Here is a 22464-nt window from a genome sequence, read left to right as displayed (position 1 = left end):
TGCAGTATAATAATTTGCTCGCTATGAAGTGGAGGGACAATAAGAATGTTTTCGTTCTTACCTCCCTTCATGCAGACACGACGACCCAAATTACTACGGCGACTGGTGTTGTGGAGAAACCCCTCTGTGTCCACGAATACAACCTTAATATGGGAGGGGTGGACCTCAACGACCAGTTGTTGGCGCCGTACCTAGTTGCCCGTAAGGCCAGACGCTGGTACAAAAAAGTGTCTGTTTATTTATTTCAATTGGCTTTGCTGAATGCTCATGTGCTATACAGAGCTTCAGGACGGACTGGATCCTTCCTTAAATTCCAGGAAGAGATCGTCAGAGCCCTTCTGTTTCCAGACGGTGCTCTACCTCACCTTCCCAATCCAAATGCAGTAAGCCGGCTGCATGGGAGGCATTTTCCTTATGTCCTCCAGAGTAACCCTACCCAACGAGCCCCCCAAAAAAGATGTCGTGTCTGCAGCAAGCGCGGATTTAGGCGTGACACCCGGTATTATTGTCCCTCCTGTCCTGACAATCCTGGTCTATGCATTGGTGAATGTTTTGAACGCTACCATACACTAGTGGAGTATTAGCGTAGGGTTCAGCACGGCACAGACTAGGCACACTAACACAGGGTCTCCCAAGATGCCATCGCATTTTGAGAGACCCAAACCTGGTACAGTTACAGTTAAAAGTTAAAGGTACTAAAAAAAGTGTTAAAAAATAAAAAAATAAAAAAAAAATAAAAAAATAAAAATACAAAAAAAATATAAAATAAAAAAACCAAAAATAGTTGTCGTTTTATTGTTCTCTCTCTCTATTCTCTCTCTATTGTTCTGCTCTTTTTTATTGTATTCTATACTGCAATGTTTTATTGTTATGTTTTTATCATGTTTGCTTTATAGGTATGCAATTTTTTTATACTTTGTTTTTTTATTGTTAACCACTTTTTTGTTTTCAGGTACGCCATTCAGCTGCAGAGCGGATTTATTTATCTTGACAGCAACAGCGTTTGCTCCCACGATATATAAAGCCGTGACTCCAGCGCTGTCGGAGGTGATTTCACCACCACAGTTACATACTTCAGCATATATGCCGAAGCGTGGGGGCAGCAGTGGGTGGAGGAGCAATTTGCTCCTGCCTTTTGCGGGAGGATGCCCCCATGCTTCGGCATATATATATTTTAGGTAGGCACAGGTTGCGTTAAATGTTTTATTTTTTACTATGTTTTTTTTTGTATTTGCTTTGCAGGTATGGTAAGTATTACTGTTATACTGTAATGTTACTTTGTTTTTTTGTTAACCATCATTTGCTTAGCAGGTACGCCATTCAGTTGCAGCGCGGATTTATTTATCTTGACAGCAACAGCGTTTGCTCCCACGATATATAAAGCCGTGACTCCAGCGCTGTTGGAGGTGATTTCACCACCACAGTTACATACTTCAGCATATATGCCGAAGCGTGGGGGCAGCAGTGGGTGGAGGAGCAATTTGCTCCTGCCTTTTGCGGGAGGATGCCCCCATGCTTCGGCATATATAAATGGTGCATGTATGCCCATCATTAGAAGTGGGCGGATGAAGGGAGGTATTCTAATGGTGGGCATACCCACCGATCAATATCTTTTTTTCGTTCAGCCCACAGGCTGCATGAAAAAAAAGTTTACAATACAAGGACCAGCAACGTACTGGTATGTTGCTGGACTTTGAGTGGTTATACCAGAATGATGCCTGCAGGTTTAGGTATCATCTTGGTATCATTCTTTTCAGCCAGCGGTCGGCTTTCATGTAAAAGCAATCCTAGCGGCTAATTAGCCTCTAGACTGCTTTTACAAGCAGTGGGAGGGATTCCCCCCCTTTTACAAGCAGTGGGAGGGATTCCCCCCCCCCCCCACCGTCTTCCATGTTTTTCTCTGGCTCTCCTGGCCCAACAGGGAACCTGAGAATGCAGCCGGTGATTCGGCCAGCTGACCATAGAGCTGATCAGAGACCAGAATGGCTCCAATCATCTCTATGGCCTAAGAAACCGGAAGCTACGAGCATTTCATGACTTAGATTTCGCCGGATGTAAACAGCGCCATTGGAAAATTGGGAAAGCATTTTATCACACCGATCTTGGTGTGGTCAGATGCTTTGAGGGCAGAGGAGAGATCTAGGGTCTAATAGACCCCAATTTTTTCAAAAAAGAGTACCTGTCACTACCTATTGCTATCATAGGGGATATTTACATTCCCTGAGATAACAATAAAAATGATTAAAAAAAAATAAAAATGAAAGGAACAGTTTAAAAGTAAGATAAAAAATCAAAAAATTAATAAAGAAAAAAAAAAAAAAAAAAAGCACCCCTGTCCCCCCCTGCTCTCGCGCAAAGGCGAGCGCAAGCGTCGGTCTGGCGTCAAATGTAAACAGCAATTGCCCCATGCATGTGAGGTATCACCGCGAAGGTCAGATCGAGGGCAGTAATTTTAGCAGTAGACCTCCTCTGTAAATCTAAAGTGGTAACCTGTAAAGGCTTTTAAAGGCTTTTAAAGGCTTTTAAAAATGTATTTAGTTTGTCGCCACTGCATGTTTGTGCGCAATTTTAAAGCATGTCATGTTTGGTATCCATGTACTCGGCCTAAGATCATCTTTTTTATTTCATCAAACATTTGGGCAATATAGTGTGTTTTAGTGCATTAAAATTTTAAAAAGTGTGTTTTTTCCCCAAAAAATGCGTTTGAAAAATCGCTGCGCAAATACTGTGTGAAAAAAAAAAATGAAACACCCACCATTTTAATCTGTAGGGCATTTGCTTTAAAAAAATATATAATGTTTGGGGGTTCAAAGTAATTTTCTTGCAAAAAAAAATAATTTTTTCATGTAAACAAAAAGTGTCAGAAAGGGCTTTGTCTTCAAGTGGTTAGAAGAGTGGGTGATGTGTGACATAAGCTTCTAAATGTTATGCATAAAATGCCAGGACAGTTCAAAACCCCCCCAAATGACCCCATTTTGGAAAGTAGACACCCCAAGCTATTTGCTGAGAGGCATGTCGAGTCCATGGAATATTTTATATTGTGACACAAGTTGCGGGAAAAAGACAATTTTTTTTTTTTTTTTGCACAAAGTTGTCACTAAATGATATATTGCTCAAACATGCCATGGGAATATGTGAAATTACACCCCAAAATGCATTCTGTTGCTTCTCCTGAGTACGGGGATACCACATGTGTGAGACTTTTTGGGAGCCTAGCCGCGTACGGGACCCCGAAAACCAAGCACCGCCTTCAGGCTTTCTAAGGGCGTAAATTTTTTATTTCACTCTTCACTGCCTATCACAGTTTCGGAGGCCATGGAATGCCCAGATGGCACAAACCCCCCCCCCCCCCAAATGACCCCATTTTGGAAAATAGACACCCAAAGCTATTTGCTGAGAGGTATAGTGAGTATTTTGCAGACCTCACTTTTTGTCACAAACTTTTGAAAATTGAAAAAAGAAAAAAAAAAATATGTTTTTCTTGTCTTTCTTCATTTTCAAAAACAAATGAGAGCTGCAAAATACTCACCATGCCTCTCAGCAAATAGCTTGGGGTGTCTACTTTCCAAAATGGGGTCATTTTGGGGGGTTTTGTGCTATCTTGGCATTTTATGGCCTTCACAACTGTGATGGGTAGTGAGGAGTGAAATCAAAAATTAACGCTCTTAGAAATCCTGAAGGCGGTAATTGGATTTTGGGGCCCCGTACGAAGCTAGGCACCCAAAAAGTGCCACTCATGTGGTATCCCCGTAGTCAGGAGAAGCAGCAGAATGTATTTTGGGGTGTAATTCCACATATGCCCATGGCATGTTTGAGCAATATATCATTTAGTGACAACTTTGTGCAAAAAAAAAAAAAAAAAATTGTCACTTTCCCGCAACTTGTGTCAAAAAATACAATATTCCATGGACTCAACATGCCTCTCAGCAAATAGCTTGGGGTGTCTACTTTCCAAAATGGGGTCATTTGGGGGGGTTTTGTGCCATCTGGGCATTTTATGGCCTTCAAAAATGTGATAGGTAGTGAGGAGTGAAATCACAACTTTACGCCCTTAGAAATCCTGAAGGCGGTGCTGGGTTTTCGGGGCCCCGTACGCGGCTAGGCTCCCAAAAAGTCCCACACATGTGGTATCCCCGTACTCAGGAGAATCAGCAGAATGTATTTTGGGGTGCAATTCCACATATGCCCATGGCATGTTTGAGCAATATATCATTTTGTGACAACTTTGTGCAAAAAAAAAAAAAAAAAATTGTCACTTTCCCGCAACTTGTGTCAAAATATAAAATATTCCATGGACTCAACATGCCTCTCAGCAAATAGCTTGGGGTGTCTACTTTCCAAAATGGGGTCATTTGGGGGGGGGTTGTGCCATCTGGGCATTTTATGGCCTTCAAAAATGTGATAGGTAGTGAGGAGTGAAATCACAACTTTACGCCCTTAGAAATCCTGAAGGCGGTGCTGGGTTTTCGGGGCCCCGTACGCGGCTAGGCTCCCAAAAAGTCCCACACATGTGGTATCCCCGTACTCAGGAGAATCAGCAGAACGTATTTTGGGGTGCAATTCCACATATGCCCATGGCCTGTGTGAGCAATATATCATTTAGTGACAACTTTGTGCAAAAAAAAAAAAAATTGTCACATTCCCGCAACTTGTGTCAAAAAATAAAATATTTCATGGACTCAACATGCCTCTCAGCAAATAGCTTGGGGTGTCTACTTTCCAAAATGGGATCATTTGGGGGGGGTTTGTGCCATCTTGGCATTTTATGGCCTTCAAAACTGTGATAGGTAGTGAGGAGTGAAATCAAAAATGTATGCCCTTTGAAATCCTGAAGGCGGTGCTTGGTTTTCGGGGCCCCGTACGCGGCTAGGCTCCCAAAAAGTCCCACACATGTGGTATCCCCGTACTGAGGAGAAGCAGCTAAATGTATTTTGGGGTGCAATTCCACATATGCGCATGGCCTGTGTGAGCAATATATCATTTAGTGACAACTTTTTGTAATTTTTTTTTTTTGTCATTATTCAATCACTTGGGACAAAAAAAATAAATATTGAATGGGTTCAACATGCCTCTCAGCAATTTCCTTGGGGTGTCTACTTTCCAAAATGGGGTCATTTGGGGGGGTTTTGTACTGCCCTGCCATTTTAGCACCTCATGAAATGACATAGGCAGTCATAAAATAAAAGCTGTGTAAATTCCAGAAAATGTACCCTAGTTTGTAGACGCTATAACTTTTGCGCAAACCAATAAATATACGCTTATTGACATTTTTTTTACCAAAGACATGTGGCCGAATACATTTTGGCCTAAATGTATGACTAAAATTGAGTTTATTGGATTTTTTTTATAACAAAAAGTTGAAAATATCATTTTTTTTCAAAATTTTCGGTCTTTTTCCGTTTATAGCGCAAAAAATAAAAACAGCAGAGGTGATCAAATACCATCAAAAGAAAGCTCTATTTGTGGGAAGAAAAGGACGCAAATTTCGTTTGGGTACAGCATTGCATGACCGCGTAATTAGCAGTTAAAGCGACGCAGTGCCAAATTGTAAAAAGTGCTCTGGTCAGGAAGGGGGTAAAACCTTCCGGGGCTGAAGTGGTTAAAGGGATGAGGTGGCAACTCTCTGTATCTGCTCCAAGACATATAAATATGGACGGGAACTGGTTAATTATACATTTATTCTGTTAGTCCATGGAGATTTATTCAATTATTAAACGGAAATTCGAAAACAAATCCGTTAGGTGATGAAACGTTCACTTTTCCAAGGCACACTGCACGTGAGGAGATCAGCACACACAGTGTTCCCGCTCATCCAGCAGTGACGGTGTGCGCATGCGTTGCGGAGGCTGGCCTCGGCTGTGTTTGTTTCAGTCAGGTTGCTATGGACTCTCCTCAAGAGAAGTATGGACGGCGCGGTGCGGGGTCAGGTACACGGAGCTCGGTGCCTTCACATTCAGATTACACTTGTCAGCTGTAGTAATAATGACGGGGGACAGAAAAGCTGGTCGCTCTGTAGTGAGCCCACATTCGGGTGTTTTGTACTGTACACAGCTCCTTCATTATAGTACATAGCACGGGTACCAATGACAGGCTCGGTGTATAGTTATCTGGAAGATTACACAGGCAGTACAATCCAATGATACATAGTATTGTTATATAATAAAGTGATAAGCCTTTGTACTATCTAGGCTCACATCTCTGCGGGTGGGCAACGCATGCAAAATCGCCCACGTTCCACACCTGCAGAGAAATGCTGCACTTTAGCAGACGCACAGGAGTGCCATAACCCCCTACGCCATTCAGTGCCGCGCAATTATACAAAAAAGGGTTGGGGCTTTCGTTTCTCGTGGGTAGGGCAGCCCTTTGACATGAATAGGCTGCTTTACCTATGTCATGCAATCTCACAAACATACATGTGAACTGAGCTAAAAAGCTGCTTTTACATATATGTGGGTGCAGGAGTGTAAATCGCATGCATTCCCGCACCCACATGCAAAGTGTGGTGCTGCACAGAAAACGCGCAGGCGGCCATTGGCTATGGCACCCCCACACTGAAAAACACGGTGCACCATACGATTTCCACGCAACCCTGTTTTAAGGCTAGGTTTACATCTGAGCGAGTGTGGAAAGGCGGGTACTCGCTTACCCACATGCAGAGAAAAAATGCTCTGCTGCTTAGGAGATGCCTGGGGGGTACCAGTAATCCAAATGGCTCCCCATGAACTGGAAACTGCAGCACGGTGTCCCATGCTGGGAAGCTCACTTCACTATGTGGCTTCTTTGCAGCTGCGTTTTTGGAAAAGTTGCTGGGACCTTAGGTACAGCAGCCCATTTTGTGCCCGAACAAATGCAGCCTCTGGAAACTGCATAGATGTGAAGCGGGGGTAAAAAAGGTGCAGAAACCCTTTCCCTGGTGAAAATGCAGGCACGGCAGCCCATTCAAATGAATGGGCTGCCATGCCTGCTCACCCGTGGCACGCAGAGCTGCATAATGCCTCATCATATACGCTGCTGTTGGTAAACGGACATTTAGGAGCAGTTGGGCATTTTTTTCAACTGCTCCTGAACCCTCCTCTATGTTATCTTATCAGTACATGTACATTGGTTCGTTTATAGTCGTTTCTAGGCAGTTGTGTTTAGAGGCTTTTTTTGGAACCCAAAAAAATGCATTCAGAAGCTGTGTTTAGAGCCATTTCAAATGCTAAACGCGGCAACTCGCGTTTAGCAGTGTTTTGTTTACAGGCGTTTTTCATATTTGGCTATTTTGAAAAAAAATTTAAAATTTTTCAAACGCTTCTAGACGCAAACGCGGCTAAACGGCCATTTTTAGACGCCGGTTTCTAGCTGTCAAGTTAAATCTTTCAGGAGTGGTTGAACAACGTCCCTTATACATGAAGGCTACTTTCAGACTGGGGCAGGCGTCGGCGGTAAAGCGGCGCTATATTGTCGTTTTAGCGGCGCTATTCGGCCGCTAGCGGGGGTTAAGGGTTGTTTTCAATGGGAAGGGGCGCTTTAGGAGTGGTGAATACACCGCTCCTATAGCCCTGCAAAAATGCGGCTTGCTGGACTTTTTTGACTGTCCTGCAAGAGCAGCACTCCAGTGTGAAAGCCCTCGGGCTTTCACACTGGAGACACAGGAGAGGCTCTTTACAGGTGCTATACAGGTGCTATTTTTAGCGCTGTAGCACCTGTAAAGTAGCCTTAATGTGAACCAGGGCTTGTAGTATGTACTCGCCCTGCTTATGTCTTTCTATAGTTTTAGTGGGTAAATGCACAGCCCCCATTTACACCTGAGCATTTTGTCACATGATTCCTGAAGAGTAGCAATACTCAAAATGAATTCCATTAATCTCAATCTGCCTGTTCCCATCTGAGTGCTGTCTTGACTGTCATATGAAGGTCAATAAAGTACATTACATTCTTTGAGGCAGATTCATGCATTTTTTTGGCCCCTATTTAATAATCCGTGGGGTCAAATTCGCACAATTCTTCTGTTCATGTCACACACATGTACAAACATGTAAAAGTAAAATCTCCAGTCTGGAGGCTAGTGCCCTATCAGGCAGAGCCAGATGAAAACCAAACATGGCCCTAGGCAGAGTAATAGATTGATGGTCCAAGACATTCTTTTTTTTTTTTTATCAGGGAGCAGATTTTCTCTTTGAGGCTGGGTTCACACTGCAGACGGATTGGCTAAAAACGGACAGGTGGTCTGTTTTCATCCGATTCCCCATAGAGAAAAGCGGGGCTCTGACAGGTCCGTCCCTGCACAGTGAGCGGAGACGGACCTGTCATGCGCCTGCTCAGCGGGGATCAACAGATCGATCCCCGCTGAGCAAGCATATGTCAGTTTTGACGGACTCTATGTGTGGAAGAGCCCTTACTGCTTTGTACTGTGATTGATTTCTTTCACCCTTACCTTTACTTCCTTATGCCTGGTACATACAATGAGATTATCGGACGAATGATTGTTTTTTTTTTTTTTTTTCACAAATTAAACAAAAATTGTATGATCTGGTATCATACGAGGAACATTTTCCTGCTTGTCCCATCGGAAAATACTGCATGAATTATTGTGATTGGCTCTTGAAAGCTGTGTACTAACGACCAGATTATTGTACGATTGCTTCGAAAGCGGTATTTTCTGTCTGATTTCCTCATCGTGTGTTACAGGACCATAACTGGCTCTACTGGCCACTAATTGCACTCAATCCTTCTGTGTCCCCACTTTAAAAACCTAAAATATGTTTTGCCTTGTGTAATACTCCAGGTAACCATGGTGTAAGCTTTACCACCTTCTGTAATCTCCCTTTATATCTGCAAAAGTTGTAAACTCTTCCACCTTCTGTATCCTCTCTAATACCCTAATTGACTGCAGGCTCTTCCACCTTGTGTAAACTCTCTTATGTCTTAAAAGAGCGTAAACTCTTAGGCCCCTTTCACACCGGCGGACCCTACTTTTCCATCCGTCTGCGGATGGGATCGGATGAAAACACACTCTACGGTCTGTCTTCATCCGATCCCCCATAGAGGAGAGCGGCGCTCTGACAGGTCAGTCCCTGCACAGTGTGCAGAGACAGACCTGTCATCTGCCTGCCCAGCGGGGATCGACGGAGCGATCCCCCGCTGAGCAAAGGGGAGCCCGTACACGGACACGTCCCTGTGAAAGGGCCCTTAGGCTTCATGTACACAGGACGTTTTTACAACCTCTCCTGAACGATTTAACTTGACAAACAAGTAGCCGACATTTAAAACCTCTGTTTTGCCATGTTTACATGCCGCGTTTTGGGTTTAGAAGCGTTTTTTTTTTAAATGTTTTTTTTTTTTTTAACCACTTCAGTACCGGCTCATAGTCAAATGACATCCGCAGATGGGATCTCCCATCCTGGGCGGGGGTCATATGACGTCCTCGGCTTCTCGCCGCTCCTGTGATTGGGGATGAGGCATCCCATCACATCCTAGATTCGTATAAAAAATGGCTCTTTACCACGTGACCGGCTGTGTCCAGTCACAGCCAGTCACATGTACTGTCCACGTGCATGGCGCTCGTGCGCGTCCCTAGGGCGCGCACAGAGTGGCGATCGGGGGCAAGGCTTGTCACCCTGACACAGCCCAACCCCAATCGCAGTAAGGAGCCAATGAAATTGGGGATACCCGCGATTGTCTCACAAAGAGGAAGAATAGGGAAATGCTGATGTAAACAAGCATCATTCAGCCTAATGACCCTGACACTGATCACAGCTCCCTGTAATCGGGAGCTGTGATCAGTGTCGTGTCACACATAGCCCATCCACCCCACAGTTAGAACACATCCCTAGTACACACTTAACCCCTGCAGCGGCCCCTTCTGGTTAACCCCTTCACTGCCAGTCACATTTACACAGTAATCAATGCATTTTTAATCGCACTGATCGCTGTATAAATGTAAATGGTCCCAAAATAGCGCCAAAAGTGTCCGGTCTGTCCGCCATAATGTCGCATTCACGATAAAAATCACTGATTGCCGCCAATACTAGTAAAAAAAAATTTATAAAAATGCCATAAAACTATCCCCTATTTTGTAAACGCTATAACTTTTGCGCAAACCAATCAAACGCTTATTGCGATTTTTTTTTTACCAAAAATATGTAGAAGAATACGTATCGGCCTAAACTGAGGAAAAAAATGTTTTTTTATATATTTTTTGGGGATATTTATTATAGCAAAAAGTAAAAAATATTGCTTTTTTTTTCAAAATTGTCGCTCTTTTTTTGTTTATAACGTAGATATTTGCCAGCACACCAAGGATCAGCACAAAGTGGCGTCCAAACGGTTTAGTTTATTGCATGATCACAACACAAGAAGGTGCAACATTTCGAAATCACGCAGGACCCCTTCATCAGGCTTGTGACATCACATGCCTGACGAAGGGGTCCTGCGTGACTCCGAAACATTGCACCTTCTTGTGTTGTGATCATGCAATAAACTAAACCGTTTGGACGCTGCTTTGTGCTGATCCTTGGTGTGCTGGCAAATATCTACGTTGTGACTTGAACCAGTATCCAGCTGGTTGTTTCTACAGCACCCAAACCTTTAGAGCTTATACCAGGAACGTGTGCGATGGGAATAGGAAGTATTGCTTTTTTTGTTTATAGCGCAAAAAATAAAAACCGCAGAGGTGATCAAATACCACCAAAAGGAAGTTCTATTTGTGGGGAAAAAGGGATGTCAATTTAGTTTGGGAGCCACATCGCACGACCGCGCAATTATCAGTTAAAGCGACGCAGTGCCGAATCGCAAAAAGTGCTCTGGTCTTTGGCCAGCCAAATGGTCCGGGGCTTAAGTGGTTAAGGCACCAAATGTTACTAGGAGTTCACTGAACTGCCAGCCCTCTGCTTAAACTCAGTTTTCCTCAGTCCTCAATTTCAATCGCCTGCTGTAGTGATATGATGATAAGATAATTTGAGGTTTAGTGAATTGTTTCTTTCCTCCCCTCCACCCACAACGCAGTACGAACTACCTGAGTGGCCAATTGTCAGGCCCCACTACTGTCACGTGGGGACACTGAGAACCTTTACTTAAAGTGGAGTTCCACCCACTTTTACAACTTTATCTTAAAGGAAAGACAACCCCTCCACCACTTAATTTTGGATAATTCTTTTTTTTTTCTTACTTACCTTTTATGAAGTACTTCTGTCCCAGCCTCGCCGCGGCCCAATGCATCATATCCTCTTCTCCCCCGGTGTTTCCTGGGACCTGTGTGTGTCCCAGAAGACGGCGGGGCCATTCAGAAAGCGACTTGCGCATGCGCAGTAGGAAACTGGTGGTGAAGCCTGAAGACTCCACTGCTGGTTTCTCCTAGCTACTTTGGCGACATCGCGGGCTCCCTGGACATGTAAGGGCCTCATGTACACTGCTACGTTTAGGAGCAGTTGGGCATTTCTTTCAACTGCTCCTGAACTCTCCTCTATGTTATCTTATCAGTACATGTACACAGGGTTGTTTATAGTTGTTTCTAGGCAGTTTTGTTTAGAGGCTTTTTATGGAACCCAAAAAAATGCGTTCAGAAGCTGTGTTTAGAGGCATTTCAAACGCAGCTAAACACAGTAACTCGTGTTTAGTTTACAGGCGTTTTTCATTTTTGGCTATTAAAAAAAAGCCTACCCCCTGGACACTCGCCGGGCCCTAGTCTTCTGCCAAGGTTGCCTTGGTGTCAGGGTCAGAGTGATTATACACATTTGGTTGTTAATTTTCTTTTTATATGTATAATTTATAAACGTATCTCTTTTTTGGAATTACTGACTATTGGGTTGATTTACTAAAGGCAAATAGACTGTGAAATGTGCACGTTCAGTTGTACTCTGCAAGGGCATTTGCTCCAGAATTCCCAATCACAGCAAAAAAACAGCATTTTTGCTTGCACACGATTGGATGATGGAATTCAGCAGAACTTCCCCTTATTTAATAAGCTCTGGAGCAAATGCCCTTGCAAAGTGCATAGTCTATTTATTTGCCTTTAGTAATTCAATCTCTATATGTTTCTAAATATAACCCTAAGTGCCGGTGCACACAGGGGTGGCACGACTTGCAGGTCGCCTCACCGAGGCGACATGCACACGACTTCAGCGGCGACTTGCAAAACGACTTCTGTATAGAAGTCAATGCAAGTCGCCTGAAGTCGACTTGAAGTCAAGTCAGTTTATTTATTTTTACAGTGTTTAAAAAAAAAAAAATTGTGTCACTTTTATTCCTATAACAAGGAATGTAAACATCCCTTGTAATAGACAAAAGCATGACAGGACCTCTTAAATATGAGATCTGGGGTCAAAAAGACCTCAGATCTCATATTTACACTAAAATGCAATAAAAAAAAAAAATATGCCTTTAAGAGGCGTGGGCGGAAGTGACGTCGCTTCCGCCCAGCAGTGTCATGGAGACGAGTAGGCGCCATCTTAGCCTCACTCCTCTCCAGGCACAGCACGGAGTAGGACGCGATCGCCTCCGCCGCTACCGAAGGCTCCAGTAAGCGGTGGAGGGCACGGGATCGCGGCGGGAGGGGGGGGGGCCGCCACCGATAAAAGTGATCTTGCGGCAGGGACCACTTTTATCAGAAAGCCGGCCACCGCACGAAAATGGGGATGCCGGGGTTATGGCAGCTAGCTGCTGCCATAACAACGATATTCCCCTTCAAAGTTTGGACGTACATCGGCGGTCCGGAAGTGGTTAATAATCGGACACTCATCTATCCCAGGGTCCAGCGATGCGGGGGAATGAAATCCCGCTCGTCTCCCCCTCCTCTCTGTGGCGTTGACATTGTCAATGTCACTTCACAGCCGGGCACGCACTGCGCATGCGCAAGCTGCGCTGTGACTGGCCGGACAATCATCTGGGACCTGTGACGTGTCCCAGATGATTGCCGAGAGGGAGGGGGAGAGGTGAACTTCCTTCTGGCGCCGCAGTCCTCTGGGAGGAAGTGGGAGCTGGAACCCTCTAAAAAAAGGGTTTCCGCCCCCCCCCCCCCCCCCAAAAATGACATGCCAAATGCTAACCATAACATACAAGGCCATTCACAACATCGCCCCCATCTACATCACCAACCTCATCTGCAGATATCGCCCAAATCGCCCCCTCTGCTCCTCCCAGGACCTCCTGCTCTCCAGCTCCCTTGTTACCTCCTCCCATGCTCGCCTTCAGGACTTCTCCAGAGCCTCTCCCATCCTCTGGAATTCCCTGCCCCAGTATGTCCGATCAGCCCCTACCCTGTCCACCTTTAGGAGATCCCTGAAAACTCATTTATTCAGGGAAGCCTATCCCACACCCACATAACTGTCCCTGAGCCACCCCCATCAAATCATTCTTTGCAGCTATTACCTTTTGTACCACCACCCCCTCCCTTTAGAATGTAAGCTCTACGAGCAGGGCCCTCCTGTACCTTTTGTATTGAACTGTACTGTAATTGTGTTGTCCCCCTTATACATTGTAAAGCACTGCGTAAACTGTTGGCGCTATATAAATCTCGTATAATAATAATAATAATGTCAGGGGGTCACCAAAATTTTTCGTCTTTTTTTATTTGTTGCTCAAAAAATTAAAACCCCAGCAGTGATCAAATACCACCAAAAGAAAGCTCTATTTGTGGGAATAAAATGATAAAAAAATATGTTTGGGTACAGTGATGGATGACCGCGCAATTGTCATTCAAAGTGCGACAGCGCTGAAAGCTGAAAATTGGCCTGGGAAGGAAGGGGGTGTAAGTGCCTGGTATTGAAGTAGTTAAAGAAGGTATTTTAGGCAGATTTTTTTTTATTTCAGCTTAAAGTGATTGTAAAGTCTAATTTTTTTCCTATGAAAATAACAAACATATCATACTTACCTGCTCTTTTGCAGTGGATTTGCACAGAGCAGCCCAGATTCTCCTCTTCTCGGGTCCCTCTTCTGTGATCCTCTCCCCTCCCTTTTGTTCAGTGCCCCCACAGCAAGCAGCTTGCTATGGGGCACCGGAGCCGAGTCACAGCTCCCTGTGTCCATTCAGACACGGAGCCCCAACCTCTCCTGATTGGCTAGCTGACTTTAAATGACAGCAGTGGCGCCACTGCTGTGTCTCAGCCAATCAGGAGGGAGAATCGAGGGAGGGAGAATCGGAGGGCTGAGACACTCATGAACATCGCTGGACAGAGAGGGACCTCAGATAAGTATGGGGGGGGGGGGGCTTTTTATCTTAATGCATAGAATGGGATATATACTTGATTTTATTTTTATTTTTTATACTTGTAATGGAGGTGATCAGCAACTTATAGTGGGATTGTGATAGTATGTGGGCAATCTGACACTAACTGATGCTGGGTGGGAACTGACATCACCAGTGACACTAATATAGTGATCAGTGATAATACTATACACTGTCACTGTACTAATGACACTGGCTGGGAAGGGGTTAACATCCCGGAGTAATCACGGGTTTAAGTGTGTGCCTAACAAGTGTTAATGTGTGTATTATGTACTGCTTTTTTACTAAAAATCTATTTGTTCTTTCTCCCTGCTTTGCAGGGAGAAGAAACAAGGAGATCGTTCTCCCTGTACAGAGCCCTGTGTTGTTTGCCAACACGGGCTCTGGGCGGTGATTGGACACAGCTGATCAGCTGGTCTCAGGCATGATTCACTGGCCGGTACCTGCTGACAAAATCCTGCTGTGTCCAATCACAGCAGGAGTCATTGAAAGGGGGGGTCACGCAAGTGCCTCTGTACCTGGAAGCACAGAGCGACATACAGATATGCTGCTGTGCCTGTAGGAGCTGCCCATTCGTAGTACAATGTGGGTGGGCGGTCCTGAAGCCGTTAAATCATACCTATCATGACTAGGCCCACCATTAAAGTGTAAGTTCACCTTTACAGAAAATCTGTAAGGTGAAGTTACACTGGACCCCCTTCCCATTGCACCCGGTCCCGCTAACCTGGAGTCTGGCGACCCCCCGCACTGACAGATCGCATCGCCGCTGTACCGGTCCAGGGGTTTGAAATCCCCGCGGCTTTCTGTCCTCTTTGCCTGTGGTGACAGGACGGGCATGAGGTTTGAGCTGTAAAGCTGCGAAGAGAGCCATGAGGCTAAATATTGTTTTTTTGTCGTATTGATGGTGAGAACCCCTGCATGGGAAGATATTCATTTGTAAGCTTCTGCTTTCTTTAACCACTTCAATACTGGGCATTTTCGCCCCCTTTCTGCCCAGGCCAATTTTCAGTTTTCATCGCTGTAACATTTTGAAAGAGAATTGCGCGGTCATGCAACACTGTACCCATATGAAATTTGTATAATTTTCTTCCCCACAAATAGAGCTTTCTTTTGGTGGTATTTGATCACCTCTGCGGTTCTTATTTTTTGTGCTATAAACAAAAGAAAAAAAAAGGTTGAAAAAAAACGATATATTTTACTTTTTGCTATTATAAATTTCCCATTTAAAAAAAAAAAATTCTCAGTTTAGGCCGATATGTATTTTTCTACATATTTTTGGTAAAAAAATTGCAATAAGCATATATTGATTGGTTTGCGCAAAAGTTATAGCTCCTACAAAATAGGGGATAGATTTATGGCATTTTTATTATTATTTTTTTTTACTAGTAATGGTGGAGATCTGCGATTTTTATTGTGACTTTGACATTGCAGCGGACAGATCGCACACTTTTGACATTTTTTTGGGACAATTTACATTTACACAGTGATCAGTGCTATAAAAATGCACTGATTACTGTACAAATGTTAACACTAGGGGCGATCAAGGGGTTAAATGTGTTACCTAGGAAGTGATTCTAACTGTGGGGGGAGGGGACTGACTTGGGGAGGAGACCGATCGGTGTCCCTATATACAAGGAACACACGATCTGTCTCCTCCCCTGACAGGACGTTAATCTGTGTGTTTACACACACAGATCCACGGTCCTGCTCTGTAACGAGCGATCGCGAGTGCCCAGCAGTCATTGCGGCCATCGGGCACTCGCATGGGCTCCTCGGTGACGCGGCGGGCGCACGCCCCCAGTGCCGCCGGGAAGCCGAGGACGTCATATGACGCCCGTCCAGGATGGGACATTTGCGGGCGTCATATGTCTATGGGTGGGTAAGGAAGTGGTTAAATAAAAGTGGCCAGGAGAAGCCCTGAAACGTACGTCTGGCGGAGTAAACTGACTATTTTGCACTACCAATGAGCTATAAACCCCCAACTTGTCACTCTGTATATACGTACATCTGTCTGTCTGTCCTATAATGCTGTTAATGATATGACATAGGTTTGATACAGACCATATTCCTCACCCACTTTTTCTCTCAAGTGCATACAAACGCCTACCGCACTGTGACCACATCCTGTTCCTTGAAGCCTAAATAAAATCTAATGAACACATACAGTATCTCAAAACATTCCTCACATTTTTGTAAATATTTTATTATAACTTTTCATGTGACAACACTGAAGAAATTACATTAATGGCTGTGTGTTGAGTTATTTTGAGGGGTCAGCAAATTTACACTGTTATACAAGCTGTACACTCACTACTTTACTTTGTAGCAAAGTGTCATTTCTTTAGTGTGGACCAGACCAATTTATATGCCCAGCAGCATATTGCCAACAACCCCCAATCTTCATACGCCCGTCCATTCGAGTGGAAGGATTTGACTCTGGAGGAGTTCAAAATGTTTATGGGCCTCACCATAAACATGGGGCTTACAAAAAAAAATTAAGGACATGCCTATTGGTCCACCTACCCCATTCACCACATGCCCATTTATTCTTCTGTAATGTCCAGGTCCCGATACGAGATGATAATGCGCTTTCTTTATTTCAGTGACAACACCCAGTGCCCTCTCCGAAATCATCCAAATTATGATAAATTATATAAAATTCGCCCACTCATTAAATTCTTTTCCCAACGATTTGCAGAACTCTATGTCCCCGATAAGCATATATGTGTAGATGAGTCCCTGGTACCTTTTTCAGGCCGGCTAGGAATAAAACAATACATTCCTAGCAAAAGGGCCAAATACGGAGTGAAATTTTATAAGCTTTGCGAGAGAGTCACGGGATATCTGTATGCATTCCGCATATACAAAGGAAGAGATTCCCAACTCCTGCCCCTGAGTGCCCGGCCTACATGGGCACAACTGGTAAAATTGTATGGGACCTGGCCTACCCACTGCTGAAGAAAGGTTACCACATATACCTGGATAACTCCTATACAAGCCTGCTCCTTTTCAAACACCTATACCTCGCACAAACCCTGGCCTGTGGAACCTCCAGAAAGAATAGGAAGGGCTTCCCACAAGCCATAGTAAATAAGAAATTGCGCAGGGGAGAAAGAGCAACTTTGAGATGCAACGAAGTGCTGGCCTTGAGGTGGAAGGATACCAGGAATGTGTACATGATGTCCACTATCCATGACGACACTACAGTTGAAGTTCAGAGAAGACAAGGTCCCATTGTAAAGCCAAAATGTGTACAAGATTACAATCTGTACATGACCAAATGCTTCAGCCCTTTTTAGCAATAAGGAGGTCCCGTTTCTGGTACAAGAAAGTAACACTATATTTAATTCATTTGGCCATTTATAATGCCTACATAATTTACACCAAATCCACCGAAAGCCCTGCCCACTTCCTAAAATTCATTGAAGAAGTTACGTCTCTCATCTACCATCAAAGACCCCCCCCCAGAAAACCTTCGCTCTGATGCTGTTAGCCGACTTTATGAACGCCACTTCCCGGACCACATTCCACCATCTGAAGCAGGCCGAAGACGCCAAAAAAGATGTCGAGTATGCAGCAGTAAAGGATTTCGAAGAGATACCAGCTACCAGTGTCCCCTTGAACCCGGCCTTTGCATTGGTGAATGCTTCAGACTATATCACACATCCCTAAAATATTAGCCCATATTCTTAACCATTTCCCCATTTTCATCATCTGTGCTCACCATTTCCCATGCTTCCTCAAATAACCATGCCACTGCCTTCTACGTGAACTGACCCTGGCCTGTTTTTTGACTATGCCTCTGCAAACCGTTTGGACTGCTTACATGTGAACTGACCATGCCCTGTTTTACCAACTACGCTTCTGCCCACCACTTGGACTGCTTGCACGTTATCTGACCCTGGCCTGTTTTATGGACTATGCTTTTGCCTACCGCTTGGACTGATCTGTTGCCCTGCTACTTTAGGACACAGGGGTCTCACATGTGAGGGGCTGCAGAAATGTTTTTCCGGATGGAAAAAGCCATCACACAGAGGCTGAGCAAAGTCCTTAGTTGCATGACTGGGGTTGAAATTTGTGAAGAGGGGGTATTTGTGGAGTGTATGTGTGGGGGATGGTATTTGTGGAGTGTAAGGGGGCATATTTGTGAAGTGGAGTGTCAGGGGGATTTTTGTGAAGTGGACAGTGGGGGGAGAGGGGGTATTTGTGAAGTGTAGGGGGTAATGCTGGGTGTTAAAAGTGCGTCCGCTGACACCAAGGCTGGGGGTTAATATTGTGTCCGCTGACACCAGTGCTGGGGGTTACTATTGTGTCCGCTGACACCAGTGCTGGGGGTTAACAGTGCATCCGCTGACACCAATGCTGGGGGTCAACAGTGTGTTCGCTGACACCAATGCTGGGGGTTAATACTGCGTCCGCTGACACCAGTGCTGGAGGTTAATAGTGCGTCTGCTGACACCAGTGCTCAGGGTTAATATTGCGTCTGCTGACACCAGTGCTGGGGGTTAATAGTGCATCCGTTGACACCAATGCTGGGGGAAAGGACAGTTTGCATGCGGCCCCCATTGGATGTGAAATTTTGTCCTGTGGCCCTCACGTAATTTGAGTTAGAGACCCCTGCTCTAGATTATGGCTGGGGGGCTGAGTATGCACCCCCACAGTGCCGCTAATACACGGTTAGTCGTGCCAAATCGGTTAGAGTATGTTGTGTGGCGTTTGTGGAACATGAAGCATCCCTCCCGACAAAGGATACCGGGACCTACGAGGATTAACCCAAATTTTAGAGACGGATCTGGCACAAAAAATGTGTCTATGTATAAAACATGGCATAATAAACCCAAAAGGATATATAGTAATATAAGGTGTATAAATGCATCGCTATGTCATGCAGATGCATGTATGGGGGTGCGTCACCATAAGAGGTATCATGATGCAAGCCTCCTGCTCCCAACAGGTCAGGTGGCCCGTGCAGCAGGGGGAGAAAAGGTTGGGGGCAAAAAGAGAGAAGGGGGGGAAAGGGGGGGGGGATGGGAAGACAGAGGAAAAACGGTAAGGAGAAAGGGGAGGATAGGGGCCAATGTGGGAGAATTCCCCTGTCGCCCATAAGCAAAGCTTGTTACTGTTCCCAATCACATAGATAAGTGGGTGGGTTGGCAGTATAACCTATTCCTGTAGATATACTGCCATCCCACCTACTTATCTATGTGATTGGGAACAGTAACAAGCTTCGCTAATGGGCGACAGGGGAATACTCCCACATTGGCCCCCATCCTCTCCTTACCGCTTTTCCTCCGTCTTCCCATCTCCCCCCCCCTTCTCTCTTTATGCCCCCAACCCTTCCCCCCCCCCCCCTTCTCTCTTTCTCGCCCATCCATCCAGGCTATCCCTATGCATCACTGTTATGGGCTCTCCGGTACTCATTAAGGATGAGAACGCTTGATAACCAAATTAAAGGGGTTAAAGACAAATTGGAGTTGTTTAACCACTTGCCTACAGGGCACTTTCACCCCCTTCCTGCCCAGACCAATTTTCAGCTTTCAGCGCTCTCACACTTTGAATGACAATTACTCAGTCATGCAACACTGTACCCAAATGAAATTTGCATCCTTTTTTTCACACAAATAGAGCTTTCTTTTGGTGGTATTTGATCACTAGTGGGTTTTTTATTTTTTGTGCTATAAATAAAAAAAGACTAAAAATTTGGTGAAAAAATGCCATTTTCTTTGTTTCTGTCATAAAATTTTGCAAATTAGTAATATTTCTTCATAAATTTTGGCCAAAATGTATGCGACTACATATCTTTGGTAAAAATAACCCTAATTAGTGTATATTATTTGGTTTTTCTGAAAGTTATAGAGTCTACACGCTATGGTGCAAATCATTGAAAATTGATCACACCTGATCACACCTGATGTACTGATCTCATTTATTGAAACACTAAGGTCCCTTTCATACGATCGGACCGTTCAGGTCCGCCTGTCAGTTTTGACGGCGGACCGTTCAGGTCCGCCTGTCAGTTTTGACGGCGGACCGTTCAGGTCCGCCTGTCAGTTTTGACGGCGGACCTGAACGGCCCCTCCATGTTAGCCTATGGAGCGACGGATGTCAGCGTAGACATGTCCGCTGACATCCGACCCCGTCCGACCCTAAAAGCAGATGGATGGCCCTACGTCCGGATCCGTCACTATCGGATCGGGTGAGATCTGACGAAAACGGACATGCTGTCCGTTTTCATCCGATCCCTCCATAGGCATGAGGCCTTACAAGCCAGGAAACTACAAATACCCACAAAATGACCACATTTTGCAAAGCAGACACCCCAACGTATAATCTATGAGGCATAATGAGTCTTTTTAACTATTCATTTTTTTCCAGAAGTTTTTGGAAAATGTGGAAAAAAAATGAAAAATCATTTTTTTTCCACAAAGTTGTCCATTTTTAAGATATTTCCAACACATAGCATGTACATAGCAAAAATGACACACCAAAATACATTCTGCTACTCCTCCTGAGTATGGCGATACCACATGTGTGAGACTTTTACATTGCCTGGCCACATACAGAGGCCCGCCAGGGAAGTAGCACCTTCAGGCGTTCTACAAGCATAAATTACACATCTCATTTCTCAACCACCTATTACAGTTTTGAAGGCCCTGGAGCCCCAGGACAATGGAAACGCCCACAAAATGACCCCATTTTGGAAAGCAGACACCCCAACGTATAATCTATGAGGCATAGTGAGTCTTTTGAACTGTTCATTTTTTTTCCAGAAGTTTTAGGAAAATGTGGGGAAAAAAATTAAAACGCCTTTTTTTTCCCACAAATTTGTCCATTTTTAAGATATTTCCTCTCCTCCTGGCAGTCAGCTGGCGGCCTGATCTTTTCCCTCCCGAGTCCTCTCCTCCTGTCAGGTCCTGACTTCATCACATGCCTAGTAGCAGGGCATCCTGAGAACGCCACAATCTTCCGCCCTGAGGTGGTAGCAAGACCCTGGATCTGGGGCCGGTGTTCTGTCAAGAAGTGCCTGCTATCGAATAGTACCCAGGAGGAACGGCGCATTCGCCGTACGTAATAGCACAACAGCGAGACGGTGCCTGCGCACAATAGCACAATAGCCGATTGATGACATTTTTCAGTCAGCTTGTGACTCGCGCTGCCGAGGAGTGTTCATGTAGGTGAGGGGTGGAAATTAACATGAAGGGCGCGGATGTTTTCAATGATGGCCAGTGCTGCAAAGATGGGGGCGGAATTTTTAACAATGCCCAAACAAATCTGCTAAACAAATCTTTGTCTGTTATTCTTCCTGGAGGGCCTATTTAGCTAGCTAAACGTTTAAAATTCTGCCCCATCTTTGCAGCAGTGGCCATCCTTGAAAACATCCACCCCCTTTATGTTAGATCAGCACTGGCCATCAATGAAACCATCCGCCCCCTTCATGTTAAATTCCGCCCTTCACCTACATGAACGTGCCTTGGCACAATCTGACTGAAAAATGTCTTCAGTTGGCTATTGTGCGCAGGTGCCGTCTTGCGGACACAACAGCTGATTGTAAAATCAGCAGTTGTGGTATTACGTACGACGCATGTGTTCGTCTCGGGCACTATTCAATAGTGGGCACTTCTCGATAGAACTAGGTGGGGGGGGGGGGCGATGGACGGATCTTCCCTCCGCTCTGCTCTCCTGTGTTGTGCGCGCTGGGCTGCAGCAGCATGCGGGGGAGAGGATACGGAGAGAGAAAGGTCCCAGCCGCTGCCACCCACCTAGGATTGGCCCTGCCTGCGGGCGGCAGGTTGTAAATGGCCCGCGGTCCGGTACTTTGAGACCCCTAATCTAGAGCATTGCACTGTGCGATGGAGCCGATTAGAGATGGGCGCCCCTCCTCTGTGTGAAGACTGATGTGTACTTTAACCACTTCAATACCAGGCACTTTTGCCCCTTCCTGCCCAGGACAATTTTCAGCTTTCAGCGCTGTCACACTGTATTTTTTGATAAACAAACTAAAAAAGACCAAAATTTTGGAAAAAAAAAAAGTTTTTCTTAGTTTTTGTCATATAATTTTGTTTTTCCCTTCACTGACAGGCACTGATGAGGCGGCACTGATGAGGCAGCACTAATGGGCACTGATGAGTTGGCAGTGATAAGGTGGCACTGATGGGCACCAATAGGCGGCACTGATATGCAGCACTGACAGGCGGCACTGATGGGCACTGACAGGCGGCACTGATGGGCACTGACAGGCGGCACTGATGGGCACTGAC

At 45.0% G+C, this 22464-nt stretch overlaps 1 protein-coding gene across 3 annotated transcripts in view; it reads left to right on the top strand.

Moving 5' to 3' along the window:
- Positions 1–5823: 5823 nt before the first annotated feature.
- The window catches only part of LRRC63 (leucine rich repeat containing 63), a 71352-nt gene continuing 54711 nt past the window's right edge, over positions 5824–22464 (top strand). Inside the window, exon 1 of one of the 3 annotated variants that reach the window (XM_073614144.1) lies at positions 5824–5927. In XM_073614144.1, coding sequence (XP_073470245.1) covers positions 5882–5927 — 46 coding nt within the window. In that variant the 5' untranslated portion in view covers positions 5824–5881. The remainder of the gene's footprint in view (positions 5928–22464) is intronic. The other 2 variants (XM_073614143.1, XM_073614145.1) reach the window with 2 other exon arrangements.

This window comes from Aquarana catesbeiana, linkage group LG02, assembly GCF_042186555.1.
Source record: "Aquarana catesbeiana isolate 2022-GZ linkage group LG02, ASM4218655v1, whole genome shotgun sequence".
Classification (NCBI taxonomy): Eukaryota; Metazoa; Chordata; class Amphibia; order Anura; family Ranidae; genus Aquarana; species Aquarana catesbeiana.
This window is presented reverse-complemented; position numbering and strand designations above follow the sequence as displayed.